This window comes from Scyliorhinus torazame, chromosome 9 (assembly GCF_047496885.1).
Source record: "Scyliorhinus torazame isolate Kashiwa2021f chromosome 9, sScyTor2.1, whole genome shotgun sequence".
In the NCBI taxonomy this organism is placed as follows: Eukaryota; Metazoa; Chordata; class Chondrichthyes; order Carcharhiniformes; family Scyliorhinidae; genus Scyliorhinus; species Scyliorhinus torazame.
This window is the reverse complement of record NC_092715.1, coordinates 61178308-61193373: the sequence shown is the minus strand read 5'-3', so window position 1 is coordinate 61193373 and position 15066 is coordinate 61178308. Positions and strand designations below refer to the sequence as shown.

General features: G+C 50.0%; 1 protein-coding gene across 3 annotated transcripts in view; it reads right to left on the bottom strand.

The window, feature by feature from the left end:
• Positions 1–1257: 1257 nt before the first annotated feature.
• dmgdh (dimethylglycine dehydrogenase) overlaps positions 1258–15066 on the bottom strand; it is a 249086-nt gene continuing 235277 nt past the window's right edge. For all 3 annotated transcript variants that reach the window (XM_072515994.1, XM_072515993.1, XM_072515995.1), the window contains one exon: positions 1258–4829. In XM_072515994.1, the coding sequence (XP_072372095.1) occupies positions 4614–4829 (216 nt within the window). In that variant the 3' untranslated portion in view covers positions 1258–4613. The remainder of the gene's footprint in view (positions 4830–15066) is intronic.

Genomic DNA, 15066 nt, shown 5'->3' with positions numbered 1-15066 from the left:
GGACATCTTGCATGGAGGTTAGTGGAAATTAGGTCAAGGAAGCAGGACTTGGGTTTCATGGGTAAGATGACCTTGGATGGGTCATTTGGGAGTTGGAAGAGCTGAGATTTCTGTGAGTTCTCTGAGGCCTTTTGAAAGGCCCCAAACCATATCCTGGATCAATTTTGGTGCCTCATCATTACAAATGTGGGCAGACAGGGATGGCACTCACTGTGCTTCTGCAGGTGGAGCAGCTCCTCTGGAATTTACAGCCCCGGGTTCTTTAAGTATGAGGACACACACTGGCGATGATTGTATGCAATTTGCTGGTTTCCATACAGTTGGCACATCAATGTATCATCTCTGGAATCTAACTGGCCAGGGTGGATTAGTAAAGTTGAATAATATTGGTTTAATCTCTTCACAGCTTTACTCAACTACCCCGGGCATTGAAATAAAGATCACTGTATATTTTCTTGCTCATGTTAACTCTGTTTGGGAACTTCACTGGCTATGTTTTAAAAACATTTTTTAATTCAAATTTTCAATCTTTTAACATTTCTGCAAAGAATAAACACAAACCCAATACAAATCCCTGCCCCCACCCCGCCCCTGCCCAAACTGCTCAACCCCCCCCCCCCTTTCATGGCAACCAGATCCCCAACGTGTAAGATAAACAAGCAAACAAACCCCTCTCTGGCTGTGATGAATGTTGGATGATTCCAATCCCAATCTCCGAGTGAGGAGCAGAACTGACTGGAGGGTAGGGCTGCAGTATTCTAGTCTTATCTCTAATACTTACTCCTTTTGTGTGTATGTTCTCTACTGGGGGCAAAGAAAGATATTTGCTGTCCCAGGTGAGGGAGAAATTGTGGCTGGTCTGGGTTGGAACAAATTTTGTGGGCTGAATGTTCTTTGGTTTCTCCACGCTTGTGTCAATAGCACAGAGTGTATGCAAATGGGGAGATGAAAAAAACCTTTATAGGTCACCAACGAGCATCTCAACCGAGGGATGCAAGTGCAAATAGGAAAGAACCTAAGTCACAGGAAAGGAAACTTACTGACCTGCCAATCCGTACCAGGGAAACTGGGAAAAGTTAGGTCACCTGATCAACTATCCAAGAAAAAAAAAGGGACAGGTACACATTATTTAGCTGATCAGCTAACTCCCCTGTAAACCGTATTCTGCTTGTCTGCTAGTTCTGGAAATAAAAGGCATGCATAACTTAAGCATAATCCGAATCCTATTTGTTAAAAAGAAACAGAAAATCTCCCAAGGGCATCCAATAAGTCAATTTTATTTGCAAGGCGTTAATACAACTACATTAAAAACTATTTCGTATATTGTATACAGTGTCCCAGATTAAGCGATTAAACTGAAACAAATTAGGTCACATTTCATGTTTCAAATCACAAATAAAAACTTTGTTCTCCTATTCTATTCCTTTTAATCAAACAAAACATTCACAGTAGTAATCTCCGGTTTTAAAAATGTTACAATTATGGCCATTTGCAATTGTCTCATGGGTAAGGGTTTCACCTGATGTAGTACTAAATGTAGATAAAGGTCAGAATGTCAACAAGGTTTTAAAAATTCTTTTGCAGGATGTGGGCGTCGCTGGCTAGAACAGCATTTATTACCTATTCAGAATTGCCCTTGCGAAAGTGGTGCTGCTCCTGGTATTCTTCACTTTCTCTGCTTATGAAACCTCTGCCACTCGGCCACTCTTGCTATTACCCCCCTTGTCTAACCATCAGGAGTTGTGAAGCATCTCCCAAGCTACCCTGCTCAGAACAGATCAGACAAACCAAGTGGCAGCATGTTGCCTGAAGGAGGGTGACAGCTGTTGTCAGGCTGTCTTTCTGTCAGATACTGCCTTTCTGAACAAACATAAGTTGATATTTTAGGATATTTTGTGAATTACATTGCTTTGGTTCAGGGCATGGTGTATTTAATGCAATATTAACACATTTTCAGGCAGAAATTTCTTTCAGTCCAATATTCAATAATGGGCGGCACAGTAGCACAGTGGTTAGCACTGTTGCTTCACGGAGCCAGGGTCCCAGGTTCAATTCCCGGCTTGGGTCACTGTCTGTGTGGAGTCTGCATGGTTTCCTCCGGGTGCTCCGGTTTCATCCCACAAGTCCCGAAAGACGTTCTGTTAGGTAATTTGGACATTCTGAATTCTCCCTCCGTGTATGCGAACAGACACCATAGTATGGCGACTAGGGGCTTTTCACGGTAACTTCATTGCAGTGTTAATGTAAGCCTACTTGTGACAATGAAAATTATTATTATTGCCATTCCTGCTGACAAAGGAAGGATGTACAGGGAGTGGATCACCAACTATATGACCTACTCAATTCATTCCCTGGCCTTAAGGCAGGGCTTTAGTCTGAAACACAGCAGTGGTGGCGCAGTGGTAATGTCACTGGAGTAGTAATCCAGAGACCCAGGTTCAAATCCCACCACGGTTTGGCAGATGATGAAATTTGAATTCAATAAAAAATTTGGAATTAAAAGGAGAATTAAACCACAGTCGATTGTCGTAAAAACCCATCTGGTTCACTAATGTCCTTTAGGAAAGGAAATCTGCCGGCCGAACCTCATCTGGCCTACATGTGACTCCAGATCCACGGTAATGTGGTTGACCCTTAACTGGACCCTCAAGGACAATTAAGGATGGGCAATAGTGACACCCACATCTCATGAACGAATAATAAAAAAGCAGACCACCGGGTGCTGGAATATTACTCGATGTTCATTGACCATTTCCTTACTTGCTCAGAACTGTCCCTGATCATGTTGGCGGTGCGAATGTTTCATAGAATTTACAGTGCATCGTGTCTGCACCGGCCCTTGGAAAGAGCACCCCACCTAAGCCCATGCCTCCACCCTATCCCCATAACCCAGTAACCCCACCTAACCTTTTGGACACTAAGGGGCAATTTAGCATGGCCGATCCACCTAACCGGCACTTCTTTGGACTGTGGGAGGAAACTGGAGCACCCGGAGGAAACCCATGCAGACACGGGGTGAAAGTGCAAACTCCACAGACAGTCACCCGAGGCCAAAGTTGAACCCGGGACCCTGGAGCTGTGAGGCAGCAGTGCTAACCACTGTGCTGTTTGACCATGGAAATAACCTCGGAGCTTGAAACAATTTATTTGACTTAGAAAAGGTTCGCCTATTACATTTCTTCAGTGCCACTCTGAGATATCTGACCTCATGGTTAAAGAGGGAAAGCTCCCACAACACCCTTTCCTAGAATCTTAATATCTCTCAGTACCCAGCAAAATAAACCCATATTCCAGATGTGATGTTTATGCTTTTCAATGGGTATAATTGGGGATTTCTTTTACATCATTTAATTAATGATTTCAGCTTTTAAAAAATATATAAAACTCACATGCTGCCTTGAAACCTTTCTTCCTTGTTTTAGCAAAGTTGAAAAGGATTTCTTAGTTGGATAATTCAGATAAAGAATGGTGACTTTATAAAATATTCAACTTTGCATTGTATTAGTCCCACCTGGGTGAAGGGCTTTCACATTTCACAACAAGCGATTCATACATTCACAATAAAAATTACTCAGGGCATCAGTGAATTAACAGGAAAAAACTTTTGATTCCAAAAATTGCACCAATGTGTTTGTAATCAGCCATATTTCTTTTACCCTTTTTCACATCAGTTGCAGCGACTGATATTTGCAAATTGCCCTTTTCAGTCAATACGATCAAGGCTAAAATGTGCTTTGTAAACGTCGAGGCAGAATTTCCCACTGTGCTCTATATGGAAAAAGTCAACAGACCCGCTGTGGAACAGAAGTGACTATGTTGAATGTGGTGCGGCCATTTTTCTGAGGTCGGGCATATTCACTCACACAAGGGGCAAGTGGGTGGTGGGGAACCTGAATATTCGGAAGCTTGGTCCCAGCTGAAGTATGACTCAGCACAAATGGTTCATACTGAGACATGAGCCAGCACATTTACTGGTGGGAAACATTTGTAGAACAGACCTTCTTGTTAGACAATTGCCGCAGATGTGAAAGCGGTTGCTGCAGGAATGTCTAAATTAGCATCGCATTTAACCTTGCAGCCCGAGATTTACATTTCTGTAATGGCTGAGAGTGTGTTTTCCCCACTGCTATCTATGGGGCCGACACAGGGACTGCAGTAGTTCGAGAGGTTTGAGTTACAAGCAGAGGCTGGATAGACTGGGACCTTTTTCCCTCGAGCGTAGGGGGCTTAGGGGTGATCTTATAGAGGTCTATAAAATAATGAGGGGCTTGGATAAGGTAGATAGTCAACATCTTATCCCAAATGTAGGCGAGTCTAAAACTAGAGGGCATAGGTTTAAGGTGAGGGGGGAGAGTTACAAAAGGGTCCAGAGGGGCAAATTTTTCACACAGAGGGTGGTGAGTGTCTGGAACGAGCTGCCAGAGGCAATAGTAGAGGTGGGTACAATTTTATCTTTTAAAAAGAATTTAGAGAATTATGTGGGAAAGATGGGGAGAGAGGGATATGGACTAAATGCAGGCAATTCGGGACAAGCTCAGTGGTAAAAACTCGGTGGCACGGACAAGTTGGGCCAAAGAACCTGTTTTCATGCTGTAAACCTCGGTGACTGCCCCTCAAACACTTGAAGTTTCACTTTTCTTCTTGATTCGAGTCCTAGTTGGCTCAGTCAGTATCAGCGGTTCTTGGACAATTACCGCATTGTACTTCTTATTCAGCAGTTCCACCTCCAGCTGTTGTCCTATTTTGCTGAGTTCCACCGGCACGTATGCGAAGGCCACGCTCTGCTGTGTGTTGTAACTGTAAGCTCCAGATGTGGTGTTACCTACAACCTGAATACACAAGAATATTGCTCGACAGATTGTATTTTACACTTAAAGAGCGGTTTATTTTTTTTGGAGGTGAAATTTGTGCTCTTTAAAGGGACTTACATTACAACTAAGAATTGGAACATACGCCTGTTTCAGGCCCAGGATTTTACACCCCTCCCACCTGGTGGAATATTACCTTCCCGCCAAGATAAACGGCAATTTAAACGGCACACCAGCTGCAGGGAGACATGCAATAGGGGGACCGTGTAATCTTAACCCACGTGTCATAGGGATAGCAATAAGCAATGTTCCCTCCAAGCCAAAAGCTCCCACGCAGGCTAAACCACAAGTCACCGATGCACAAAAAGAAAAATTAGAGGCCATGTACGTTGGCAGTAAGCACTTTTGGATGGAGAGCAAACATTATCTGCAACTATACACCAACAATACACCTCAGCACCCTACACTGTGCCTCTATGACACATTCCACATCCAACTGGAGCCAATCCTGTTATACTTTGAAGTGATCAGCGACATTTGAAGTTAATTTTCAGCTAGTTCACTGGGCATGAAACCCACATGTTGGTCTGAAGCATCACCCAATATTACTCTCAATTCAATGACTGATTGCTTAAAATAATTCATGCCATTATTTTGAAGAATAGCAAGGAGACCGGGTTATTATTTATCTCTCAAGCAACATCACTAAAAGCCAGGGCGGAATTCTCTGTTAATGGGGTTATGTCTCCACTCCCGCGAGAAAACGGGCATGAATCACTCTGGACTTTTCTGGAGAAAGTTCAGGGTGATTCTCCGTTTTGGAGGGAGCTTGCGGGGCCCCGGAGTCCTCCACACAGCTCTGGCTGCCGATACGGGGCCCTGCATTTCTGGCCGCGGGTCTGCACATGTGCGCGGCGACTGCCTATGGCGGCGGCTCCGCGCAATATGGCGGACCCACGCAGCGGGCCAGCCCCAACAATATAGGCACACACCCCCAGATCTCAATCGCCCGCCGATCGGTGGCCCCGATCGCAAGCCTGGCCTTCCTGGAGGCCCACCCCGGTGACGGATCCCCCCGCCCCCCACAGTGTCCTAAGCCGCCATTCCGAGTGCCCGCCGGGTGGAACCATGAGTGAATCACGCTGGCGTGAACTCAGCCAGTTGCCGGTGGAGGGTCGCCGCGGGTGCCTCTTTCAATGGGCCCCGACCGGCACGTACCGACAGCGATTCTCCGGTCGCGATTGCGGCGCGGAGAATCGCGCGGAGAATCGCGGCCCCATTATCTAGTCATGGAACAGTTTTATTCTGGGCACCTGGCTGTGCTGCTACATTGCAACTGTGACTGCGGTGATGTGCATCACTCTGGGTACACGGGGGGTTAATGTAAATACATGTAGGGGACTTCCGGTTGCGGCTATGCCGAGGTAGGTTGCACGTTCGGCAGCTCCCGCCAGGAACGGACTTTTGGGCTCTTTAGTGGGGCCCCAACGGCAATTGTTCGACGGCTCCCAGTGTGGGAAGGTGAGTGCAAGGTTCCCCCGGCACTGTATGGATTGGACCAGGAGTGGAGTGGTTAAGACAGTGATTCTGGTGCAGCAGAAATTGCGAGGGAGGAGAAGCAAGATGGCGGCGGGTGGAGACCAAGCAGCATGGGGGCAGTGGTCGCAGGAGCAGCAGGAGTTCCTGAAACGCTGCTTTGCGGAGTTGAAGACAGAAATGCTGGCGCCAATGAAGGCGGCGAGTGAGAAGCTTGTGGAGACTCGGAAGGCCCAAGGGGCGGCGATCCGGGAGGTGCGGCAAAAAGCCTTGGAGAACGAGGACGAGATCTTGGGCCTGGCGGTGAAGGTGGAGGCGCACGAGGCGCTGCACAAGAGGTGGCAGGAAAAATTTGAGGACCTGGAGAATAGGTTGAGGAGGAAGGATCTTCGGATTCTGGGTCTCCCTGAAGAAGTGGAGGGGCCCGATGCCGGGGCATATATGAGCACGATGCTCAATTCTCTGATGGGCGCGGGAGCTTTCCCGAGGCCCCTGGAGCTGGATGGGGCTCATCGGGTCCTGGCAAGGAGACCCAAAGCCAACGAGCCACCAAGGGCTGTAGTGGTGAGGTTCCACCGCTTTATGGACAGAGAGTGCGTCCTGAGATGGGGCAAAAAAGAATGGAGCAGCAGATGGGAGAACACAGAGATCCGAATCTACCAGGACTGGAGTACGGAGGTGGCTAAGAAGAGGGCTGGTTTTAACCGGGCTAAGGCGGTTCTCCATCGGAAGGGGGTGAAGTTCGGGATGCTGCAGCCAGCACGATTGTGGGTCACGTTCCAAGATCGGCACCACTATTTTGAAACGCCTGATGAGGCATGGAACTTTATCCAGGTTGAAAAGTTGGACTCAAACTGAGGGTTTGCCGTGGGGGGGATGTTCTTTTTGTTTTGGTGCTGGGTGGGGACGGGTGATTGGATTTGATGTGGGGGCTGTGGGAGAGTGTGGGCGTCGGTGTTGGAGGGGCAGGGCCCCCTCAGAGGAAGTGTGGAGGCCCGGGGATGGGGAGTTGGGGTAAGGCCGCAAAAAAGGAACTGCACCAGAGGGGGCGGGGCCAGCTCAGATGGAAAGCGCGGGCTTTTTCCCGCGGTAGGGAAGGATGGGGGCGGGGCCGGTGGGGGGGGGGGGGAGAGGGAGGAGGGGCGGTGCTGGAGAGGACCGCACACTGATTGCCAAGGGGTGGGGGGATTCTCACACTGGGGGGTCGATGGAATGGCGGGAGAGGCCGGGGTCAGCAGACTTACGGGAGTGTCATGGGGGGAGCAAAATGGCGAGATGAGGATTGGGCGGGGGGGGGAACGGACACACACTGGGTTGCTACTGCATTGGCCAAAGGGGAGCTGGAAGTAGGAGAGGTAGTCGGGGCGGGGGTCCGCCGCCTAGGGGACTGGGGGGTGCGGGAGGCGCGGGCATGTGGCTGGCCTAGAAAAGGAGATGGCTAGTCAGCAGGGGTGGGGGGGGGGGGGGGGGGGGGGGGCGGAGTGTTGGCGCACCTAAAGGGACTGAAGGCAGACGTGGCCATGCTTCAGGAGACACATCTGAAGGTGGCAGATCAGGTTAGGCTGAGAAAGAGATGGGTAGGACAGGTGTTCCATTCAGGGTTGGATGCGAAGAACAGAGGGGTTGCAATACTGGTGGGGAAGCGCGTGTCGTTTGAGGCAATGAATATTGTAGTAGATAATGCAGGTCGATATGTGATGGTGAGCGGTAGGTTGCAGGGGGCGCGGGTGGTACTGGTAAACGTATATGCCCCAAATTGGGATGATGCCGGATTTATGAAACGCATGCTGGGTCGGATTCCGGATCTGGAGGTAGGAAGCTTGATAATGTGGGGGGGGGACTTCAACATGGTGCTGGACCCAGCACTGGACCGTTCTAGGTCCAGGACAGGTAAGAGGTCGGCTGCGGCCAAGGTGCTCAGGAGGTTTATGGACCAGATGGGGGGAGTGGATCCATGGAGGTTTGCTAGGCCGCTGGCCAGGGAATTTTCCTTTTTTCTCCACGTCCATAGAGCCTACTCCCGGATAGATTTTTTCATCTTGAGTAGGGCGTTAATCCCGAAAGTGGAGGGAACGGAATATTCGGCCATAGCCATCTCGAACCACGCCCCGCATTGGGTGGAGCTGGAGTTGGGGGAGGAGAGGGACCAGCGCCCGCTGTGGTGCCTCGATGTGGGACTGTTGGCGGATGAGGGGGTGTGCGGGCGGGTGCGGGGGTGTATTGAAAGATACTTGGAGGCAACGACAACAGGGAGGTGCAGGTGGGGGTAGTCTGGGAGGCGTTGAAGGCGGTGGTCAGGGGAGAGCTAATCTCCATTAGGGCCCATAGGGAGAAGAGAGAGGAGGGAGAGGGAGAGATTGGTGGGGGAGATTCTAAAGGTCGACAGGAGGTATGCAGAGGCCCCCGAGGAGGGGTTACTTAGGGAGCGACGGAACCTCCAGACGGAGTTCGAACTGATGACCACGGGGGAAGCAGAGGCACAGTGGAGGAAAGCGCAAGGGGCGGCGTATGAGTATGGGGAGAAGGCGAGTCGGATGCTGGCACATCAGCTTCATAAGAGGTAGGCAGCGAGGGAGATTGGTGGAGTTAGGGATAATGGGCGGAATACGGTGCGGAGTGCGGTGAGAATAAACAAAGTATTTAGGGACTTCTATGGGGATCTGTACAGGTCTGAGCCCCCAGCGGGGGAGGAGGGGATGCAACGATTCCTAGATCAGCTGAGGTTCCAGAGGGTGGAGGAGGAGGAGGTGGCTGGTTTGGGGACACCGATTGGGCTGGAGGAGCTGGTTAAAGAATTGGGGAGCATGCAGGCGGGGAAGGCCCCGGGGCCGGATGGGTTCCCGGTTGAATTTTACAGGAAATACATGGACCTACTGGGCCCGTTGCTAGTGAGGACTTTTAATAAGGCGAGGGAGGGGGGGACCTTGCCCCCGACAATGTCCAGGGTGGTGATTTCTTTGATTTTGAAGCGGGACAAGGATCCATTGCAATGTGGGTCGTATAGACCGATCTCGCTCCTCAATGTTGACGCTAAGTTGCTGGCGAACGTGCTGGCTACGAGAATTGAGGACTGTGTCCCAGGGGTGATTCATGAGGACCAGACGGGATTTGTGAAGGGTAGGCAGCTAAATGCTAATGTGCGGAGGCTCCTCAATGTGATTATGATGCCCTCGGTGGAGGGGGAAGCGGAGGTAGTGGCAGCTATGGACGCGGAGAAGGCCTTTGATCGGGTGGAGTGGGAGTATCTTTGGGAAGTGTTGCGGAGGTTTGGGTTCGTGGAGGGGTTCATCAGTTGGGTCAGGCTGCTATATAGAGCCCCGGTGGCGAGTGTGGCTACGAACCAGCAGAGGTCAGAGTACTTTCGGCTGTACTGGGGGACGAGGCAGGGGTGTCCCTTATCCCCCTTGTTGTTTGCACTGGCAATTGAGCCGCTGGCCATGGCACTGAGGGAGTCCAGGAAATGGAGGAGATTGGCCCGGGGGGGGGGGGGGAGAGGAACACAGGGTGTCGTTGTATGCCGATGACCTGTTGTTGTATGTTGCGGATCCAGTGGAGGGGATGGCGGAGGTCATGCGGATCCTTAGGGAGTTTGGGGACCTTTCGGGGTATAAACTCAACGTAGGGAAGAGTGAGCTCTTTGTGGTGCATTCAAGGGACCAGGGAAGGGGGATAGACGAGCTACCGCTGAAGAGGGCGGAAAGGAGCTTTCGGTACCTGGGGATCCAAGTAGCTAGGAGTTGGGGGGCCCTGCATAAACTCAATTTGACGCGGTTGGTGGAGCAGATGGAGGAGGATTTTAAAAGATGGGATATGCTGCCACTCACACTAGCGGGTAAGGTGCAGTCGATCAAAATGACGGTCCTTCCGAGGTTTCTCTTTGTGTTCCAGTGCCTTCCCATTTTGATCCCCAAGGCCTTTTTCAAACGGGTAAGCAGGAGCATCATGGGATTTGTGTGGGCGAATAAGACCCCAAGGGTGAAGAGGGTGCTTCTGGAGCGTAGCAGGGACGGAGGGGAAGGGCTGGCGCTGCCGAATCTAGGTGGTTATTATTGGGCAGCCAATGTAGCGGTGATCCGTAAGTGGGTAATGGAGGGAGAGGGGGCAGCGTGGAAGAGGCTAGCGATGGCGTCCTGTCTGGGCACGAGCCTGAGGGCGCTGGTGACGGCGCTGCCGCTCTCGCCAACAAGGTACACCACGAGTCCGGTGGTGGTGGCGACGCTGAAGATCTGGGGGCAGTGGAGGCGACACAGGGGCGAGGTGGGAGCCTCGGTTTGGCCCCGATTCGGGAGAATCATCGGTTCGTCCCGGGAAGGATGGATGGGGGGTTTTGGAGCTGGCTTTGGGCAGGGATTAGAAGAATGGGGGACCTGTTCATCGATGGGACGTTTGCGAGCCTAGGGGCGCTGGAGGAGAAGTTTGGGCTACCCCCAGGAAACGCTTTCAGGTACATGCAAGTGAGGGCGTTTGTGAGGTGGCAGGTGAGCGAATTCTCGCTGCTTCCGGCACAGGGGATTCAGGACAGGGTGATTTTGGGTGTATGGGTTGGAGAAGGCAAGGTTTCGGCGATTTACCAGGAGCTGCAGGAAGAGGAGGAGGCCTCGGTGGAGGAGTTAAAGGGCAAGTGGGAGGAGGAGCTTGGGGAGGAGATAGATGAGGGTCTGTGGGCTGATGCCCTGAGTAGGGTTAATTCTTCCTCCTCTTGCGCCAGGCTCAGCCTAATACAGTTTAAAGTTACTCACAGAGCGCATATAACAGGGGCGAGGTTGAGTAGGTTCTTTGGGGTGGAGGACAGATGTGGGAGGTGCTCGGGGAGCCCAGCAAATCACGTCCATATGTTCTGGTCGTGCCCGGCGCTGGATGGGTTTTGGAGGGGTTTTGCGAGGACTATGTCCAAGGTGGTGAACGCACAGATCAAGTCGAGCTGGGGATTAGCATCATTTGGGGTATGGGACGAGCTGGGAGTGCAGGAGGCGAAAGAGGCCGGTATTCTGGCCTTTCCGTCCCTGGTAGCCCGGCGGAGGATTTTGTTACTGTGGAAAGATGCGAAGCCCCCTAGTGTGGAAGCTTGGATCAATGACATGGCAGGGTTCATTAAGCTGGAGAGGATAAAGTTTGCCTTGCGAGGGTCTGTGCAAGGGTTTTTCAGGCGGTGGCAACCGTTCCTAGACTATCTCGCGGAGCGTTAGGAAGAGGTCAGCAGCAGCCCAGGGGCGGGCGGGGTTCTTTTGGGGTGGCGTTTGGGTTAAGGTGGGGGGGGTTTCCCTATTTGTGTTTTCTACTGTTATATGGGGGGTGATTGTATTTGGGGGAAATCCAATGTATAATTTCTGCTTGTTGTGTTTTTGTTTCTTTTTCTTGTTGGGGGGGGGTGTTTTGTTGAAAAATTTGACTAAATATATTTAGAAAAAAAAAGTAAATACATGTAGGCCAGCTAGACACTAGAGGGAGCACCAGTGACATCACACACACACACACTCAACCAATAGATCAGTTAGATGGGACACGACCAATGGGCATTCACGATACACACAGAGGTGACACAACCACAGGAGGGCATGACACCAACCCACAGATAAAGGACACCACACACATGATCTGCCTCTTTCCAGTGGAGACAGTCAGTGAGTACAGACACAGGGTTGATTCAATATCACTCCCACCATGTGGATTGCAGCAGCTGGTTAGTCAGTCTGGGTAGCTATAGTAGGATTAGCAGTAGTGTCGAACCCGAGTAATAGAAGTCTAAATAGTTTAATAAACGTGTTGAAGTTATCTCCACGTCTGAACCTTCCTTTGTCAAGTGCACCACAAGGAAGCCGCGTATGCTACACCTAGAGCATAACAAATCAGTGACAATCTTCAAAGTTTCTCCTGGGCTATAAAGAACTTCGGGCACCTGGGGTCATGAAAGATGCCACTTCCAACAGTGCACACTTTGCAACAAATTAGCAAGAAAAAGCAATAGACCAGAGGATTGGGAATTGTTTAAAATTCAGCAGAGGGGGACTAAGGGATTGATTAAGAAGGGGAAAATGCAATATGAAAGTAAGCCAGCGGGGAACATAAAAACCGACTGTAAAAGTTTCTATAGGTATGTAAAGAGAAAAAGATTGACAAAACCGAATGTGGGCCCCTTACAGTCAGAAACGAGGGAATTCACAACACGGAACAAAGAACAAAGAAATGTACAGCACAGGAACAGGCCCTTCGGCCCTCCAAGCCCGTGCCGACCATACTGCCCGACTAAACTACAATCTTCTACACTTCCTGGGTCCGTATCCTTCTATTCCCATCCTATTCATATATTTGTCAAGATGCCCCTTAAATGTCCCTATCGTCCCTGCTTCCACTACCTCCTCCGGTAGCGAGTTCCAGGTACCCACTACCCTCTGCGTAAAAAACTTGCCTCGTACATCTACTCTAAACCTTGCCCCTCTCACCTTAAACCTATGCCCCCTAGTAATTGACCCCTCTACCGTGGGGAAAAGCCTCTGACTATCCACTCTGTCTATGCCCCTCATAATTTTGTATACCTCTATCAGGTCGCCCCTCAACCTCCTTCGTTCCAGTGAAAACAAACAGAGTTTATTCAATCGCTCCTCATAGCTTATGCCCTCCATACCAGGCAACATTCTGGTAAATCTCTTCTGCACCCTCTCTAAAGCCTCCACATCCTTCTGGTAGTGTGGCGACCAGAATTGAACACTATACTCCAAGTGTGGCCTAACTAAGGTTCTATACAGCTGCAACATGACTTGCCAATTCTTATACTCAATGCCCCGGCCAATGAAGGCAAGCATGCCGTATGCTTTCTTGACTACCTTCTCCACCTGTGTTGCCCCTTTCAATGACCTGTGGACCTGTACTCCTAGATCTCTTTGACTTTCAATACTCTTGAGGGTTCTACCATTCACTGTATATTCCCTACCTGCATTAGACCTTCCAAAATGCATTACCTCACATTTGTCCGGATTAAACTCCATCTGCCATCTCTCCGCCCAAGTCTCCAAACAATCTAAATCCTGCTGTATCCTCAGACAGTCCTCATCGCTATCCGCAATTCCACCAACCTTTGTGTCATCTGCAAACTTACTAATCAGACCAGTTACATTTTCCTCCAAATCATTTATATATACTACAAAGAGCAAAGGTCCCAGCACTGATCCCTGTGGAACACCACTGGTCACAGCCCTCCAATTAGAAAAGCATCCCTCCATTGATACCCTCTGCCTTCTATGGCCTAGCCAGTTCTGTATCCACCTTGCCAGTTCACCCCTGATCCCGTGTGACTTCACCTTTTGTACTAGTCTACCATGAGGGACCTTGTCAAAGGCCTTACTGAAGTCCATATAGACAACATCTACTGCCCTACCTGCATCAATCATCTTAGTGACCTCCTCGAAAAACTCTATCAAGTTAGTGAGACACGACCTCCCCTTCACAAAACCGTGCTGCCTCTCACTAATACGTCCATTTGCTTCCAAATGGGAGTAGATCCTGTCTCTAAGAATTCTCTCCAGTAATTTCCCTACCACTGAAGTAAGGCTCACCGGCCTGTAGTTCCCGGGATTATCCTTGCTACCCTTCTTAAACAGAGGAACAACATTGGCTATTCTCCAGTCCTCCGGGACATCCCCTGAAGACAGCGAGGATCCAAAGATTTCTGTCAAGGCCTCAGCAATTTCCTCTCCAGCCTCCTTCAGTATTCTGGGGTAGATCCCATCAGGCCCTGGGGACTTATCTACCTTAATATTTTTTAAGACACCCAACACCTCGTCTTTTTGGATCACAATGTGACCCAGGCTATCTACACCCCCTTCTCCAGACTCAACATCTACCAATTCCTTCTCTTTGGTGAATACTGATGCAAAGTATTCATTTAGTACCTCGCCCATTTCCTCTGGCTCCACACATAGATTCCCTTGCCTATCCTTCAGTGGGCCAACCCTTTCCCTGGCTACCCTCTTGCTTTTTATGTACGTGTAAAAAGCCTTGGGATTTTCCTTAACCCTATTTGCCAATGACTTTTCGTGACCCCTTCTAGCCCTCCTGACTCCTTGCTTAAGTTCCTTCCTACATTCCTTATATTCCACACACTTTGTCTGTTCCCAGCCTCTTCGCCCTGCCAAATGCCTCCTTTTTCTTTTTGACGAGGCCTACAATATCACTCGTCATCCAAGGTTCCCGAAAATTGCCGTATTTATCTTTCTTCCTCACAGGAACATGCCGGTCCTGTATTCCTTTCAACTGACACTTGAAAGCCTCCCACATGTCAGATGTTGATTTGCCCTCAAACATCCGCCCCCAATCTATGTTCTTCAGTTCCCGCCTAATATTGTTATAATTAGCCTTCCCCCAATTTAGCACATTCATCCTCGGACCACTCTTATCCTTGTCCACCAGTACTTTAAAACTTACTGAATTGTGGTCACTGTTACCGAAATGCTCCCCTACTGAAACATCTACCACCTGGCCGGGCTCATTCCCCAATACCAGGTCCAGTACCGCCCCTTCCCTAGTTGGGCTGTTTACATATTGTTTTAAGAAGCCCTCCTGGATGCTCCTTACAAACTCCGCCCCGTCTAAGCCCCTGGCACTAAGTGAGTCCCAGTCAATATTGGGGAAGTTGAAGTCTCCCATCACCACAACCCTGTTGTTTTTACTCTTTTCCAAAATCTGTCTACCTATCTGCTCCTCTATCTCCCGCTGGCTGTTGGGAGGC